Source organism: Aythya marila, assembly GCF_965140915.1.
Source record: "Aythya marila genome assembly, chromosome: 8".
Taxonomy (NCBI): Eukaryota; Metazoa; Chordata; class Aves; order Anseriformes; family Anatidae; genus Aythya; species Aythya marila.
Window position 1 is genome coordinate 15,978,685 of NC_139049.1, and position 16,042 is coordinate 15,994,726.

The 16,042-nt window shown below is 41.7% G+C and overlaps 2 protein-coding genes across 2 annotated transcripts in view; both read left to right on the forward strand.

The window, feature by feature from the left end:
• The window catches only part of NIBAN1 (niban apoptosis regulator 1), a 65,554-nt gene extending 54,451 nt beyond the window's left edge, over positions 1 to 11,103 (forward strand). Inside the window, exons 9-14 of the mRNA XM_082765552.1 lie at positions 56 to 243; positions 494 to 655; positions 3,590 to 3,700; positions 4,327 to 4,434; positions 6,356 to 6,467; positions 7,370 to 11,103. Coding sequence (XP_082621678.1) covers positions 56 to 243; positions 494 to 655; positions 3,590 to 3,700; positions 4,327 to 4,434; positions 6,356 to 6,467; positions 7,370 to 9,096 — 2,408 coding nt within the window. The 3' untranslated portion in view covers positions 9,097 to 11,103. The remainder of the gene's footprint in view (positions 1 to 55; positions 244 to 493; positions 656 to 3,589; positions 3,701 to 4,326; positions 4,435 to 6,355; positions 6,468 to 7,369) is intronic.
• A 619-nt stretch (positions 11,104 to 11,722) lies between these two features.
• The window catches only part of EDEM3 (ER degradation enhancing alpha-mannosidase like protein 3), a 32,891-nt gene continuing 28,571 nt past the window's right edge, over positions 11,723 to 16,042 (forward strand). The window contains exons 1-2 of the mRNA XM_082765639.1: positions 11,723 to 11,993; positions 14,187 to 14,232. Of these exons, the coding sequence (XP_082621765.1) occupies positions 11,830 to 11,993; positions 14,187 to 14,232 (210 nt within the window). The 5' untranslated portion in view covers positions 11,723 to 11,829. The remainder of the gene's footprint in view (positions 11,994 to 14,186; positions 14,233 to 16,042) is intronic.

Sequence of the window (16,042 nt, forward strand, 5' to 3'; positions counted from 1 at the left end):
TCACTGTATATCTTAGTGGCCTAAAATGCATCCACTGTATTGTCTTATGCTTCAGCCACTGTTTCTGAGCCTGCTCAGAAATGCTGCACAGAAAATATCCAGCCATTTCTCACATCCATATTGGAGGAGCTTATGGGTCCCGTGAGTTCTGGATTCACTGAAGTTCGTTCACTTTTCGATAAAGAAGTTAATGAAATCATCCAGAACTTCCAGAAGACAAAAGATACCACAAAGCTGAAGGAGGTAAGACAAAAATATAACTAGAGCCTTTTATATTAACACTTTTCTACCTAGAACTTGAGTGACAGCAGTACTTGCTTCCCAGAGTGGTAGTATATTACTGCTTTGTTCGTGGTCTAGAAAGTCTTGTGGCAGTTGTGCAACCAGACTGTAGATAACAGAATTTGTTTTAGGGCCACTCTTATATTCTCTACTTAAAATTGGTTTCCAGCTGCTTTTTCTCAAAGCCTGTTTTTCCTCCACTGGAATGCAGAACGTGGATCAGCTGATGAACCTGCCATTCAATTCTGTGAAGATGGAGCCTTGCTATCTCAAAGTGAACCTCCTCCAGGAGCTCCTTCAAGACCTCAAGAGTCGCTTCAAGGTCTACCACATTGACTTTGTGGTTCAGAGGACACAGAACTTCATGCAAGAGGTACTGTAAAATCCAGTTTTTCCTCTTGAGAGAACAGGTTAGGTTTGTTCTTCTAAGCTGCTTCAAAGTAATCTTGATAAAGAGCTGTGCAAGAGGCCCCAGATATATACCAAGCAAAATGCAGATTAAAAAAAATGAAATAAGAGAATTGCAGCTAGAAGCTCATTTTCACATTTATATTTGTGACATTGGATGCGTGAGAGACTTTCAGTAAATTACAAGAATTTTGGATGAATCAACACTTCCCATGAACCTTGACATTCTGAATTCTTGGTGTCTTAGCACCCGGGAAGGTTGCGCTTATGCCAACAGGGTAGCTAAAATCCACCTGATTTTCATTCTCAAGTGTTTATTTTTCAGGAAGAGTCCTGAATAATTTTAACAAAATAGAGTGTCTCCTTCTCCTTCTTGATAGTTTATTTTTTCATGAATATAAAATAAGGCAATTAATGTTAAAAATTGCCAATTTCTTTGACACAAATGATGTCTCATGATGAAGCTATTATAACCAATTTCACTTCTCATGGGAATAGTTGAAGTGAAATCATTTCATCATTTGAGATGAAAAAGGAATGTTGCCTTTTTTTCCCCTCCAGTGTGTACTGGTATAAGCTGTAATTTTGCTTTGCTTTTATTTCTTCTGGATCCCTGACCAGAAATCTATTAAGACCTGGCCAATAGACTTTCCATTGCCAGAATGCAGGGCAGATTTGGCCTTATAACAATATGTTGAATCCTGTGATTATAATCCATAGTTGAGAAATTAGGTAATCTAGTTGGTCATTTTGTGAAATGGAGGTCATCTTGTGAAATGGAACTGGTTCCCTCCCGTGAAGTGGGAGTTATGAACATGGAAAGTAAGTTTCTAGCACAGTGTTCGGATAGGGTTTTCCTAAAAGCAGTTTTTCTAATTACAGCAATGATCAGCAGCCAACGATTTAATCAGAAATAAAATCCTGATTTCATGTCTCAGTCTTTCAAGGAAACCATTCCAAAATGCTGCTCAAATAAAATGTCTTTCAGTAAGTGAAGACCATGAATCAAGACAAAGAATTAGACAGAAAATACATCCTGTACAAACCAAGTTTTTATTTTTAATGTAAGGAAACAAAATTCACAATAAATAAGTTAAACAAGAAATAAATAAGTTAAACGAGAGCAAAAGTTATTCTGAAAATGCTGTTATTGTTGCTCTTTAAAAGAGGCTATTATTTTTCTCATAAAAATAATAAGTAGCTTCACTTTGTGACATTTTCACATGGACATTTATTTTATCAACAAGTAAGGTCAAACATGTCTGTGCTCATGTATTTTTAATATAAAAGAATCATTCAGCTTAAGTCTAACTTGGGTGGAGTATTCCTTCTTTCAGTGCACAGTTACAGGCTTGGGAGCTTGGCATCCTCTAGTGGTCAAGTTTAGGGAATTTAGGAGAGAAACACTCAACTAGTGTAAATAAACCAGCTCCAGTATCTTCAGCAAAGCGATGCCAGTTTATGATTTGCTCCAAATAATAACACAAATAAAAAGTGAGTCATTCATCTTGGAATTAGTCTCAAACTTAACTATACATTGTTCCTGTCTTTGTATTGTATGGGAGGTCTTGCAGTGCCTTTAACGTATGGCCTCCTGATACATGCACAGATTGAGTAGACCTCCATCTTCTCCATTTTTATCTAAAATATAGTCTATATAGTCTAATTTCAAGTTTTCTGCAAAGTCAGTTGTAAAGATGACCCCTTCAACATGAAAATGTTACTAGTCTAGGAGGAATTGAAAGGGTGATAAACTCTTATCCATAAGTATCTACATACTCATTTACAAACTACCTCTTTACTACAAAGTCCTCTTTACTATATGATGAAAATCAACTGGTACATTCCCATGAGATGTGAAGGAAGACCCAGCAGTAACGATGGCTTCCCTATGGATGTCCCCATCCCCGTCCAATATGAGTAAATTAAAAATTGAATGGAAACACTACTTAAAAGAGGCAAAGCCTCTCTAAGTAGAAGTAATTACCACTTCCAGAACATTTTTTTTCTGAAATATCTTCCTGTAGTAAGGGTTTTAATGTTTTTAATGAATCTTTGGATAACTTGAAAAGATGAAAGATGGCAAGTAGCAGCCTAACATAATTCTTGAGAAAATATTGCTCTATCTGAGATTTTTGCTGATAACTATTTGTGTTATAAGAAAAGCTACTCATTAATGACTTTTTAAAAAAGTCTCATCTACAGTATTACATAGTAAGACCAATAGGATCTGATAGCAGCCAATGATAGTCTTATTAGGGATGAATTTTGTCTGTGGCCTGTATATATAGCCACTTGATTCTACTTCTTGTCTTTGTCACCATCTGCTTGGATAGTACAATTTGTACTATCCAGTACAATTTGTACTATCCAGTACTAATCTGTACAGGAAAGCTATTATATTAGATTAAAGATACTAAGGCTTAATTTCTTTATTTACTGCAACATTTCTATGCATGTTAGCCTTTAGAGTACTAAAATAGAGAGTAACAAGAGAAACACAATTTTGGGACAATATAACTGAACCTATTCTGAATAAGTTTGCGAATACAACTTTTTATCAGACTTTCTGGTATTGACCCTGCTTTATGCTCAAGGTAGAAGTTGAGGTAGTTTCATTTTCCTGTGCTCTTGCATTAATGTAAGAGATTATTCTTTTTGTTTTCCAATTACAAAGCTGAGTGTTGCAATCTAAACTGGGCAAGGCTTTTCTTCCCCTTCCACGATCGTTTGAAGCACTTGAAAATATGTATTGATTTTGATTTGTTGATTATTCTTTCTCCGTTTCACCTCTCAGAAATACAATTTAAGTTAATGGTTACATTTATCAGGTTTCTTTATGTATGTAGACATTTTGTGCTCGTTGTCTTTAAAATATATTTCTTATTATTATTCTTAGCTGATGGAAAATGCAGTTTATACTTTTGAGCAGTTGTTCTCTCCAAGTCACCAAGCAGACTCAGCGAAAGTTGCAACAACCATTGAAAAAGTCAAACTGAGAGTACTGAAGGTAAATGCTACAGCTTTTGTGCAGTAAGATCTTGTGTTCTGCCTTTTAAGAAACCTAAAGAGAGCATCTCTTACGTGAATTTACCTGAGTATTTGAAAGAAGATACCTCTTACTATCTGGTGGGAAATGCTGATTTGGTGGCACTTAGCAAAGCTGCTCATTTTGGGGGTAAAACCAAGTTCTGGGCAAACAATTATGAGTATTTACATGTGCAGTCGTTTTAATTACTATTAAATCAACTGGAAATGATGCTGTGGATCTGAGTAAATAATTTTATATCAGTTTACAATCAGCCTGCCCCTAGAATTCATTTCCCATCAGTGCTAAAATACCTGGAGAGAGCAAGTATGAGGCTGTGACAAAAAAAAAAAAAAAAAAAAAAAAAAAGAGAGAGAGAGAGAGAGACAGAGAAAGAGATACCAGAAATCTCTCTGATCTCAGAGTATTTATCCAAAAGCTGGAATAACCTGCATTGGAATTGAAACCCCTGAATGTACCAATGATACAGTATCCCTTGGTATTTCCCTGTCACCAGTTACAGGTTAACAAGAGCCAGTTCCTCCTGTGAATGATTAATAACACCAAACATGTGTGGACTTGCTTCTCTTCTTGTCTGTCTTTAACAGCAATATGATTATGACAGCAGCACTATCCGGAAGAAGATATTTCAAGAAGCACTAGTACAGATTACTTTGCCCACAATGCAGAAGACACTGGCTTCAACATGCAAACCAGTAGGTTACATTACTGCTCTGTGAGTAAAACAAGAAACACAAAACAACAGTAGTAAAAGGCAAGAAAGGATTAACACCTTGACTATAAATCTTAAACTGTGTAAAGCTGTTTTCTCTCATGCCTATTTGGACAAAATATGTTTATATTTGCCAGTTTGTGGATTGATGTAGTAGCATGGTACAAGATGTGGAACGGAGTGAAGATTTTGGGACACATGGAAGTTGCATATACAGCTTGCTTCCTCAGAGATAGCTGCAGACCATTGCCCATCCCCATTTTGCTTCTTCCCTAGTGATCTGAAGTCCCTTCAAACTGAACTCCTCTCTCTATCTGACAGTTGCCAGTTTAGGTTCTGAGTTTGTCCCTGTGTTTGGCATCCCTGCTACAAGCTGAAATTTGATCATTTGGAGAGGGCAGCACCCAGAGGCACCACTGTGACTGTACACAGACTCTGCTCACAACCTCCTTCAAAACCAAGAACTTGCTTGGGCAGCAGGAGCACCAAGCAGACAGGCCATGGGCTGGTATTCAGTGATTTTAAATTGAAGTAATTGTGTCAGCAGTCAGGAAACAAACATACAGGGACTGTCTCTGTTGTCCTTAATCATTCTGGTAGGGTAGTACTCTGCAAACACCAGCTGCAGATGTTATCAGTGTGGCACATGAGGGGCCAGCTGGAATGCTGTTCACCTTGGCTCAAATTGATTAGTCCTTACTTTTCTTGCAGACCACGCACATTCACTTGCATTTTCATTGTAGCTGATGGAAGATGACTACCCTAACCCATCCCTGCCCTTTTGTTTCCCTGATGTTCATCAGTTCCCTGAGGCTCTTGCTGAGCCTCTCTAGCTTGTTTTGGTTTAAAAAGCAAGTGTAAAACCAAGTGTTTATTCAAGTTATGCTTGTAAATCTTTGAGTACAGATCATTCAAACTCAGGACTTTGAAAAATGTATTTAAAATCACTCTCCTCTCTACGTCATTCTACATACTACCATATCTCCCCAGAGTAACAGTTGCAGTAACTCTTTGCTGAGTGTCAGCAGTGCCTTCAAGACATGGTGTTCATGCACAGGGGTGAGCAAGGAAACAAAACTACTTCATCCCCTTAAATATAGAGTGTGGAGTCCTATCTAGTGTCTCTGCCATACAGGGCCAGAGGAAGCAGTGGTGGTGCAAACATCCCAGAAAACTTTTGAATTTGTACCTATGCAGAAGTGAGCAGCTGGCTCTGGAAGCAGATGTGTGTAACACAGCTGACAGGCCCAGTCAAGTCTTGACCTTCTAATAGAGCCTTAAAGATCATCTAAGGCCACCCCCCCCCCCACCATGGGCAAGGACACCTTTCACTGGACCAGGTTTCTTAAAGCCCCACCCAACCTGGCCTTAAACACTTGACTTTAAAGACTTAAATCCACCAGATGTTAGTCTGTAGGTATCCCTTTTAGAAATGGGCAGCAGTCACTTCGTTTTCTTTTTATGGACCACCAAGCTACTTCCTAGTGATCGTGACTCACTTATTGCATAGATATAGCCTACTACATATAATTCGGTAAGCTGAATATGTTACACACCTATTAAAAAAAACAAAACCAAACCCTGGATCTCCCATGCTCACTGTGGATTTGCCTCCTTGGACAAACAGTGAGTGAGGCATTTCCTCACCAACTCTTTATTTCAGAATTGTTTATTACAGTGCAGATGACAATGATCTATAGTGCTTCTAAATGTAATTGTAGTGTAAGAACAGTGTTTGGTAAGTGCATAATGAATTGTGAAAATATATACTACGTTTACTCATAGTTCAAAAGAAGCATTGCAAGACCTGGTAGATGCAGGTGCTCTACTGAAGTAGGACATTCAAAAATCTCTGAAATTGCTGTGTTTTTATGCATCTGTTCCTTTCTTCTGTGTCTGCACAGGAGCTGCAGAAATACGAGCAGTTCATTTTTGCTGATTACACTAGCGTGATCCAAGTAGAGAATGTGTATGAAGAGATTTTATATCAGACACTGCTTGAAGAAACCCTGAAAGGTGAGGATACACTAGAAGTGACAGTAATAGCATTTTGGCCATTGGCCGGTGGTGAGCTATTGGTCCTGGCAGTTCTGAGCCAGGTCCCAGCTTTGCCAAAGACCAGGGATTACAGTGCTACTGTTTGGATTCAGCTCACTGAAGATGTGTGGTGAGCCCTAAAATTTAAATTCATGTAGTGACATTACTAAGCTTGGGAAAGTCAAAATTACAGCATGGCATCAGCATATTTCTGACAAAATGTAACCTTCATTTTATCTTGATTTCCTGGGCCCAGGAGTGAAATTATGCTCTTATTTGTAAAGGCCTGGTGACATCTAATGGCAGTGAAAATGAATTTCCCCAAATTAAATGTACTGCCAGGTGCAGTTTCCCATATATTCTTGATGCAAGTGCAGTACACCGGGCAGATGTCTCTGCTTGTGTGCCAGAAAATGAAACCATGCCAGATGGTATATAAAGATACATAAAATATTTGTATCTCTCTGGATCTGTCTGCCTATCTATATGCTAGATAAAGACAAGCTTCTGTGTTACCCAGTGGCCTTTTGTGGCACAACTGTTCCAAAATATCAGTATAATAATTAATGTAATAAGCACACTTTTGTTCATGTATCCAGTGTAATCACTTCTGCATTTAAACATTACCTTTGTGCACTGCAGGCCCTCTGGTACTTTTGTATTACTGCAATTACAAGTTTAGGTCAATACTGAAGTCCCATTAATGAAAAGAGAGAAAATTCTCCCCCCTCCACAATAAAGATAAACTGAAAACAAGTTGAAAATGAAAATTACTATTGTTTGTAATATCAATATATATGACATCAGAAACTCAGGGAAATAGTGTACCTTCTTTGGTGTACTTCTGTCAGTCTTTCCAAACCGTTTTCTGTTTTATTTAGTGATAAAAGAAGCCGCCATTCTGAAGAAGCACAACCTCTTTGAAGATAATTTGAACTTGCCCTGTGAAAGTGTGTCCAGTTTAACTGACCTGAAGACCCCTTCAGGATCAGCACAAACCACTCCCGCTAAGAAGCCTTCCACTGCCAGAGTAGAGATGTCAGATACTGACACTCAAAGTGAGGAGACACTCATTGTGACCGAAAAGATTTCCTGGGAGAAGGATCACGATGATAGCAAACCATCAGACAAAGAGGCAGTCATTTCTGTTAATATGGCTGGTAATCAGGCAAGCAAAAATGAAGAAGTGATCATTACAGATATCAGTGAGAAACAGGAGTCCCTTGCAGCTACCGTTACGAAACAAAAAGTTCCAGAGGAAAATACTGCTTTGGAGAAGGAAGACATGGTGAAAAAAGACTTTGTAGGGGACACTAAGACAGAGCTTACTACAAAACAAGAAGTTGTGGAGGAAAAAGTAGCTTTGGAGACTGAAAATGCATTCAGAGATTTTGGAGTCAGCCCTGAAAAAGAACTTAAGGTACATGAAGAAGCAGTAGAGGAGAAGGCAACTTCTGAGAACAAAACAGCAACGGATGCAGCGTTTGATGGTGGCACTGAAAAAGAAAGCAAAGTACAGGAAGAAGTTGTTGAGATCAAGCTGACTTCCCCACATGATAATGTAGTAGAAGCAGAGATTTTAGGAAATGACGAAATGAAAATCAAGGTAGAAAAAGGGATTATAGAAGAAATATCACAGAGTGAAAATGCAGTAGGAACAGGGCTTGAAGAGGAAAGTAAAAAAGAAAATAAAGGCCAAGGAGTGAGTATTGACATGAGGGTTACTTGTCAGGATGAAAACACAGGGAAAGGAGGTTTTGAGGAGGATTCTGAGAAAGAAAGCAAGTCAGAAGAAAAGAGTTGTAAATCCCCTGATGATGTGAATGAGATAAGGAATTTGCTGATGGCAGTAGTTGAATTACCAGCAGATACTCCACCTGAGAATATAAAAGAGATTTGTGAAGGTGAGATTTTAAAGTTGCAAGAGCATGAAGGGAATGAGATAAGCAAAATAGCTGCGGCAGAAACAGAAGTAAGACAGATGATGATGAATAAAGATGCAGCGGAAAGCACGGAGTTCAAGGAGGACCGACCACCTCCATCTAGTTTGGGGACAGGTGGTAAGAATTTAGTGAATGTGTCCAAGGCGGGCTGCAGTACAGCACAAGTAGAATGGCTGGTGGAAATCTCAGATACACCTCAAGCGGTAAAATCAGAAGTCGAGATGAAGCAAAGTGTTTGGTACACGGGTGCAGAAAGCTGTGACAGTGACAGATTGCAGCCAGAAGAACACACTGAAAATGCATCTGAAGACAAAAGATTAGATGGGAAGGGAGGAGGAGCAGGGGATACTCATGCTGTCCCAGTGGAGGTAGGGACTGAGAGCTTTTTTCATAATCCTGCTGAAAATCCAGACACAGCACAAGTGCCTATTTTGAATACAGAAAAGCCAAGAACGGGACTGATAGATGTGCCGGTTTCTTTGGTGGTGGATCAGGGAGAGGTTAGTGCCATACAAGTCACAGGAGGTGTTGAGCCTGGTGAGGGCAAAGGGAAGCCAGAAGATGAATCATCTTCACATACGGAAATAACAAGCTCAGAAGTACAAGATATTTTCACAGAAGAAAACAGGGAAGGTAGTTATGTACAGCAAAACCCTGAAGAGTAAGAAGTGTTTTTCAGCCCAGCCCTTTAGGATTTATTTGCTTCAGTAATCCCTGTTTAATCATGAATACTTACTTGAATTGGAGCTAGAGGAAACGGGCTGTACTGTGGTATTACCAGCTTGCAGTTTTGTCACAGATCTCTTCCTGAGTGATAGGTGATAGGTTTCCTTTCAGTTAAAGCCCTCACTGCTTAAAATCGGATCGCTGTTGGGAAACCTCATCTTTCACTTAAAATTTGCTGCCTATTATGGTTATAGAAAAGTTTGAAAATGTCACCACTGAATGCTTCAAAAGCAATTCACCCCTGTCTATAAAGTTATTTTAACAACTTAAGACTAACTTCTTAGGTGTTTTAACTGGGGAGTGGCTCATGATTTTGAAATGCATGGATTTGACAGTACTGTTATCAGTCTTAGATGGTTGGTACATACGTTGCTATTCACAGATGCTTTTAGTATTTGCATGCAGTATATGGGAAATATATAAAACCATTAGTAGATAAACAGAACATGATAGTTAATTTAGTAGGTTGCTCCAAAGCCACACTTTGAGCAAACTCTGCAAACTGGTAACATAATTATTATTAAGTTTTGACAGGTATTAAAGACAAGTGACTTTTATAATTTTTTTCTTATTGCTATATTTAAAAAGGGGGGAAAAATGGGAGCAGGTTTCTCAGTCCAACTCTGTACTTCTCGGTTATTTAGCCTTCCAGAGCACTTTACGGTTATTTTATTTTATTTTATAGACGGGAAAGATGAGAATGTTTACAATAACTATAACCATAAGGCAGCATCCTTATGTTTTACTTCCCACCATAAAATATATTCACTTACAGCTATCTAATACCGAATATTAGGAGTCCTGCCATTCACATTCTTACTGACTTGAGTTACTCACTTTTGTAGGGCTTTCTAGGTGTGTAAATTACATCATAAATTGCAATAATTGTGAAATATTATGATGATTGCATATAATTTCTAATAGAGAAGATAAGTGAAGCAAAAATCAGCTAAGGGCTATTCACTTGTGCTTAGATTTTGGAAGGCAGAATCAAGTTTCAAAAGCAGTAATTAAAATGAGACTTGTTGCTTTCATAGCCAGCATACTATCATCCACATCAAATTGTGATCTATGCACAAAGTGGCTTGCAAGCATTATTTGCACACACAATATAAAGATTGTGCACAGAAAAGCTTGGAAATGAAAAACAGCATTGTAACAAATTGGGCTTTAGAGATAAAGACTACACTTCAGAGGTCACTGTAGGGCACCTTACACATTTGATCTGGGGTTTCTGACTCTTTCTGAATAAATATAAGGCTGTACAGGACAGCAAGATTAATAATAATCACAGTAAGCAAAGGACTGAGGGATCTGCATTCATGAAGACACGGGAAGAAATAACAAACTTCAGAGAGCATAATATTTGTTGGCATTTAACAACCTGTGTAAAGTCTGTTATTTAATGCAATCAAAATCTGCTATAATACTAACAGAGAATGGATACTGGAGGAACAGGCAAATATTACTGCCTGAGTGTGGAACATGTTGAGTAACTTGACAGAGTGGAGTGTCACTGTTGTAAAATAAATGCAACTCCTATTTATTCCAGAAGCTGTAGTGTGGTGTACAAACATTAATGTCACGTATGTTTTCCTTGCAAAAGTACTTTCGAATAGTTTCCTCCTTCATGCAAAATTACTTAGTTATTTCACTGTCAGCTTTTTATTTCTTTTGTTTTTCTTTCTTCGTGTTTTTTTTTTTAATTATTATTATTTTTATTTAACAAATCATTAGCTACTTCTAATTGGTACTAAACATTAAGTGACTTCAAGTTTATAATGTGTGTTAGAGTTGGGCAGTGGCAGTCTCTTTTAGCAATATCACGGAACAGGGGACATGACTTTTGTATGAAGATGTGTCCACAGGAGGATGGCAGGACAGTGACGGTTGCTCTGCAAAAGCAGCTGTGCTCTACACAAGCTGTTCATGACCAACGTGAATAAGGGACATCTGTACATCCACAGTACAAGAAATATTTAGTATGAACACTCCCATCACGGCCGTTTTTGAGTTATTCCTACGGCAGGCCCGGATCAGGGTGATGGCCTTGGGCTAACAGCGGGTGTGGGGATGGGGTCGGGGTGACAGCAACGCCGAGGCCAGCGACCGGCACAGCCCCACCGGGAGGCTGCGGGCACAAACAGCCAGCGGCCGGTAACCCGGGCCCGTGTCTGGAAGGAGCTCCTGCACGGGCCGGCTGTGGGGGGCCCTGCAGGGGCACGGGGCAGGGCGGCGGGCAGGCCGCTTCGCACGGCGCTGCTGAGGGGAACAACGCCCGCTCCACCGCCAGCGGGGCGGCGCTGAACTACATCTCCCGGCGACCGCGGGGCAGCCGCCCGCTACGGAGCGGCGGCAGGGCGCGCGCGAAGCACGCCGGGAGTCGTAGTCCGGCCCCGCCTTTCCCCACCCTTTTGTCCACGTCGCCTCTCGCGCCTGCCGCGGTCACGTGGCCCCCGGCGCCCTCACGCCGCCGCGGCCCGCTCCCATTGGCCCGCTGGGACGGGGCCGAACCCGGAAGCGGCGGCGCGAGGCCGTTCCCTTGGCTACGCCGCGGGAGGGCCGGGCCGGGCCGGGCCCCGCCGCCGGGAGCCGCGGCCGCCGCGCCGCCAGGGGCGGGATGGGCCGGGGCCGGGTCTGGGCCTAGCGGCAGCGGGCGGGCGGCCGCGGCCATGAGCGGAGCTGCGGGCTGCCAGGGCGGCGGCGGCGGCGAGCGGGGGCCTCGTTGGAGGCGGCCGTGGAGGCTGCTGGCGCTCGGCCTCCTCTCCGCCTCCTCTGTGCTGGCGGCCGCGCCGGGAGCCGGGGCCATGAGCAAGGAGGAGAAGCGGCGGCTGGGGTGAGCGCGGCCGGCACGGGGCAGGGAGGGGACGGGGCCGCGGGCGCTGCCGGCGGGCCCTGGCCGGCTCCGGCCCTCCGCCGGGCGCTGCGGCTGCGGCCTCGGGGGTTGCCGCTGCCGCTCGGGGCCCTGCGGCTGGCAGCGGGCGGAGGTGAGCGTCCCCCCGTGTGCCGGCCGGGCGCCTCGCGGCCGCACCTGGAGCCGCGGGGGGTGGGAGCGATAAAGAGGGGAGTTTGGTGTGGTTCTGCCCGCTTCCTTGGCTGAGGGCAGATTGCAGCCGTCCCTGGTCCGCAGCGGAGCCCGGGCTGGGGAGGACCCGCGAGGGGGGTCGCCGAGCCCAACTCCTGGCTGCGCACAGGGCCCCTCACAAGCAGACCCCGTGTCTGAGAGCGGTGTCTGAACGCGTCCTCAGCTCCTGCGGGCCCGGGGCTGTGACCAGGACTCTGGGCAGCCTGTGCCAGCGCCCAGCTGGCCTCAGGCTGTGCTGCAAAACAATCTTAATAAAATTCTGTGCAAGAGGCCCAGAATATGTCTCAATCAAAGCACAGATAATGAAACCAAGGAAAATCACAACTGGGAGCTTGTTTATGTTTGTATGAATCATTCAGTAAGGTACAGCAGTTTTAGATGGGTTATCTCTTCCTGTGAGCCTTGACATTCTACATTAGAACCATAGGTTCTTTTTGTGTATGTGTAGACAGCTGATTGGTTTTTAATATGGCTTTTAGTTGCATGATAAAGACTACAATGTAGGTGGCAATGTATTGCACTGCATGAAGTAGTTTGGTTTTTTAGACAGACCTTTAATCAAGCTTAGCATGATCTTCATTTATTGCCAGAGCAGCTTCACTGTCATTGTGTTCACATCAACTGGTCATTTGCAGAGAATAATGATGCAATGTGTGTAGGGAAAGTACTGTGGAGACTTTCAGTTATTTTAATATCACTGGACCTAAGCAGATATTTAACTTTGGTAATGCTTACAGTTAGTTGGCCTCTGCATCTTGGGTTCTCAGGGTACATATGTTGTGTGCTTTCCTCGTGTCACTACTTAATGAGTTTAGACTTCCCCCTTTGGTTTAAATTTTTTGTGTTCATAAATTCAACTTTATGCACCTGATGCCCCTGGTGTGTGCAAGCAGTCTTGCCACTGATTGTGTCTGGGGGCTCTCAGCTGGGTCACTGACTGCAGGTAAGCTGTGCCTCTGCTCCAGGACAAGGTTATGTCAGTCACAGAAGTCCTTTCAGAAAGTGTCCTGTAAAAGCAAGTTGCATGTAGAGAGCTAAAAGCTGTGAGAAGTTTTGTGTGTGCTAAATTGCAGTTCAGCCTGGTGTGCTTGGTGGAGCTGGTACTTGAATGCCGCAGCAGGTGCCAGCACTGCAGGCCGGGTGAAGCCTCCGAAGTACCAGGAAAAGGCATCCTGTCCTTTCTTTTGATGGCTTGGCTCACTGGAGGAGTGCAAACCACTGCTTTGTTTCAAGTCATTGAACTAGACCCAAGACATTGAACCAAACCTGAGTTTCTTGGGTCTGGTTTTATCAGCGGAGACTGAGTTATATAGCTGTTAGCTTAGAAACTAGCATGGGTAGGTACTCAGTAAAGCACTTAGGTACAAATGGAAGTGGTGCACTCTGGGGAAGGCAGCCCTGTTCTCTATGGCAGTGCTCCTCACCTTGACTGCTTCTCAAAAACATGCAATAAATGTATCTTTGAGGATTTTCTTTACTGTGTGCTTGCCAAGACTCGTAATGCAAGGAAGATGTGTATCTCATCACTTATCTGAATCACAGATCGGAATTTAATGCTCTGTCAGTTGGTTTTAGTGTGGGTGATTACAGGATGAGCATAACTTTATGCTGGCTTTTGCTGAGCAAGGAGCATGTCCTGTCTCTGCCTGTAACGTGTTAGTGACATCTACAGCTATTGAAGAGGAAGCACAGGAGGCTGAGAGTCCCCACATGCCAAATACTTAATTTTGTGTTAGGCAAAGGAAAAGCCAAATAGCAGCCAGATTAGGGAAAACTGTTTTGCTTTATTTCATTTACTTGAATAGAGTACGCTAGTAGAGGAGCTGTTACTTACTGAGACTGAGATTATGGTAGCACATCTTGCTGTTCTAAGATAGCATGGTAAAGGACATTGTGATGCAGACCACCAATGCTGTTCTCTTTACTTTTTGTTTTGTTTTTTAGAAACCAAGTGCTGGAAATGTTTGATCATGCATACAGCAATTATATGGTAAGGAAAATACCTGTTTGTTGAATTGTTTTTGGAATTGTTATTGCTGACCTGGAAGAGAAAGCAGGGTACAGTACTTGATGTTCTAGAGAAATAGCAGGAAGGTATTGGGGAAAATAACACTAAAATAAATAAGAGCATCCATATACCCTTTAAACGGAATTGAACAAATCTTTCAGGAGGAACAGTGTCAGGAGAGTTACAATGGATTTCAGAATGCTGGCTAGGAATTGCTAGCTCTAACTGTTAATCTCTGCCTGATGCTTCCTCAGACTGGTTTCTCTCCCATCAGGTTATGAGCAGTTTTTGTCTTCGTTAAACTCTTGGGTCTGTAATTCCAGACTCTTAAAAACAGTGAAAACAGGAAGGTTGAGAGAACCTGTTATCATCTGATTCTGGAGAATACAAAACGATCCTATTTTATGGCTAAAATTAAGTATTTTTGTTGTAGGAAGACATGCTAGATACAATTTGGTAGGTTTTGCTTTTTACAAATGAGTATGGTTTGAAGAACATAGTAGAACAAAAAGAGGATTAGGTGTCTTGTTTGTGCATTGTACCCTCTTCTGGGTATGTGATTGTCATATGGCAGCAAGCCACACTTACCAAGGTTTCTTCTAATATGGTTTGTAACTTTTCTGTTTAGGTGTCCTCACGTTCTGGGTACGTGAAGCCATTTTGCAATCTAATCAACTTTGAAGTAGGTTAGCTTAGGCTTGATGTGCTACAGTATAAGGAATTATTCAGTGGAATGACTCCTCAAGTGATAGTTACTTTCATATATACTCTAAATAATATATTTCTGAGTAGAAGCTGTAAATGTCAGTAATATCAAATATGTATTCTTGCATAGTTTTACGAAACAATCTTTTTTTGTATATTCTTTATGGCTGTTACAGAAACCTCTCTTTTAAGTTGCGCCAGTTCCTGCAGGACAAACTCAACAGTTTTTTTGACAGTATCTTGCCACGTGTCCCAACTTCTGTATCACGATTTTGTCATTTAAAACAAAGGGGGGGGGGAAAGCTTGTGAGTTACACATTTATACACTGCATGAGTGGTACAGAATTAATAAACGCCAAGAGTATTTTCAAAATGGGTACAGTTTCCTTCTGAACTCCTGAGCTCCTGCTTTTGACACCTTAGCAGGTAAACATCTGGCATTTTGGTGTTGATTTGTATCTAGTTACTTGAGCCCTGGTTCTGTTAAAATCACTTGGCTTGGTTTTCTCATGACATTCAGAAGTAAAAACTCTTAAGGATTTGGCAAAATTGTATAAAAAGTTGGCTGTAGAAAGGATCTGTGCTCCTACTGTTCATTGTGATCGACTAGAAACAGGTAGGTGTCTTGCTACATCTGACGCAAGAAAATTCTGGATTCAGGAGAATGACTTTGGCTATCCTGGAAACTCTGAAGCCAGAAGGATATTTATTTGCCACGTATGCTGGAACACTGAACAAACAGAGATGTGGCTTGTTTGTTCAATGCTGAAGAAAAGATTAGGGTATCAGGCTTGATTCTGACAGCAAGAAAATAAAGTGGTTTTGCAGCTGCTTTTGAAACAGCCAGGTGAAAAGTTCTGATTTTCTGTTTCTATTAATACTTATTTTAGAATTGAATAGCTGAAAGACTGAAAATCTGTCCTTATGTGCAAAGGGGAAACCCCTTTGCCCAGATGGTTTTTTTTTTTTTTTTTTCCAGATATTAACAGGAGCTTTGAATAAAAAGCTGTTGTTATTTTCGGTCCTTCGACAATATTTATAATAATTTGGATGTTTTATTCTTGCCTGTCAGAAAGAAAATGTGAAA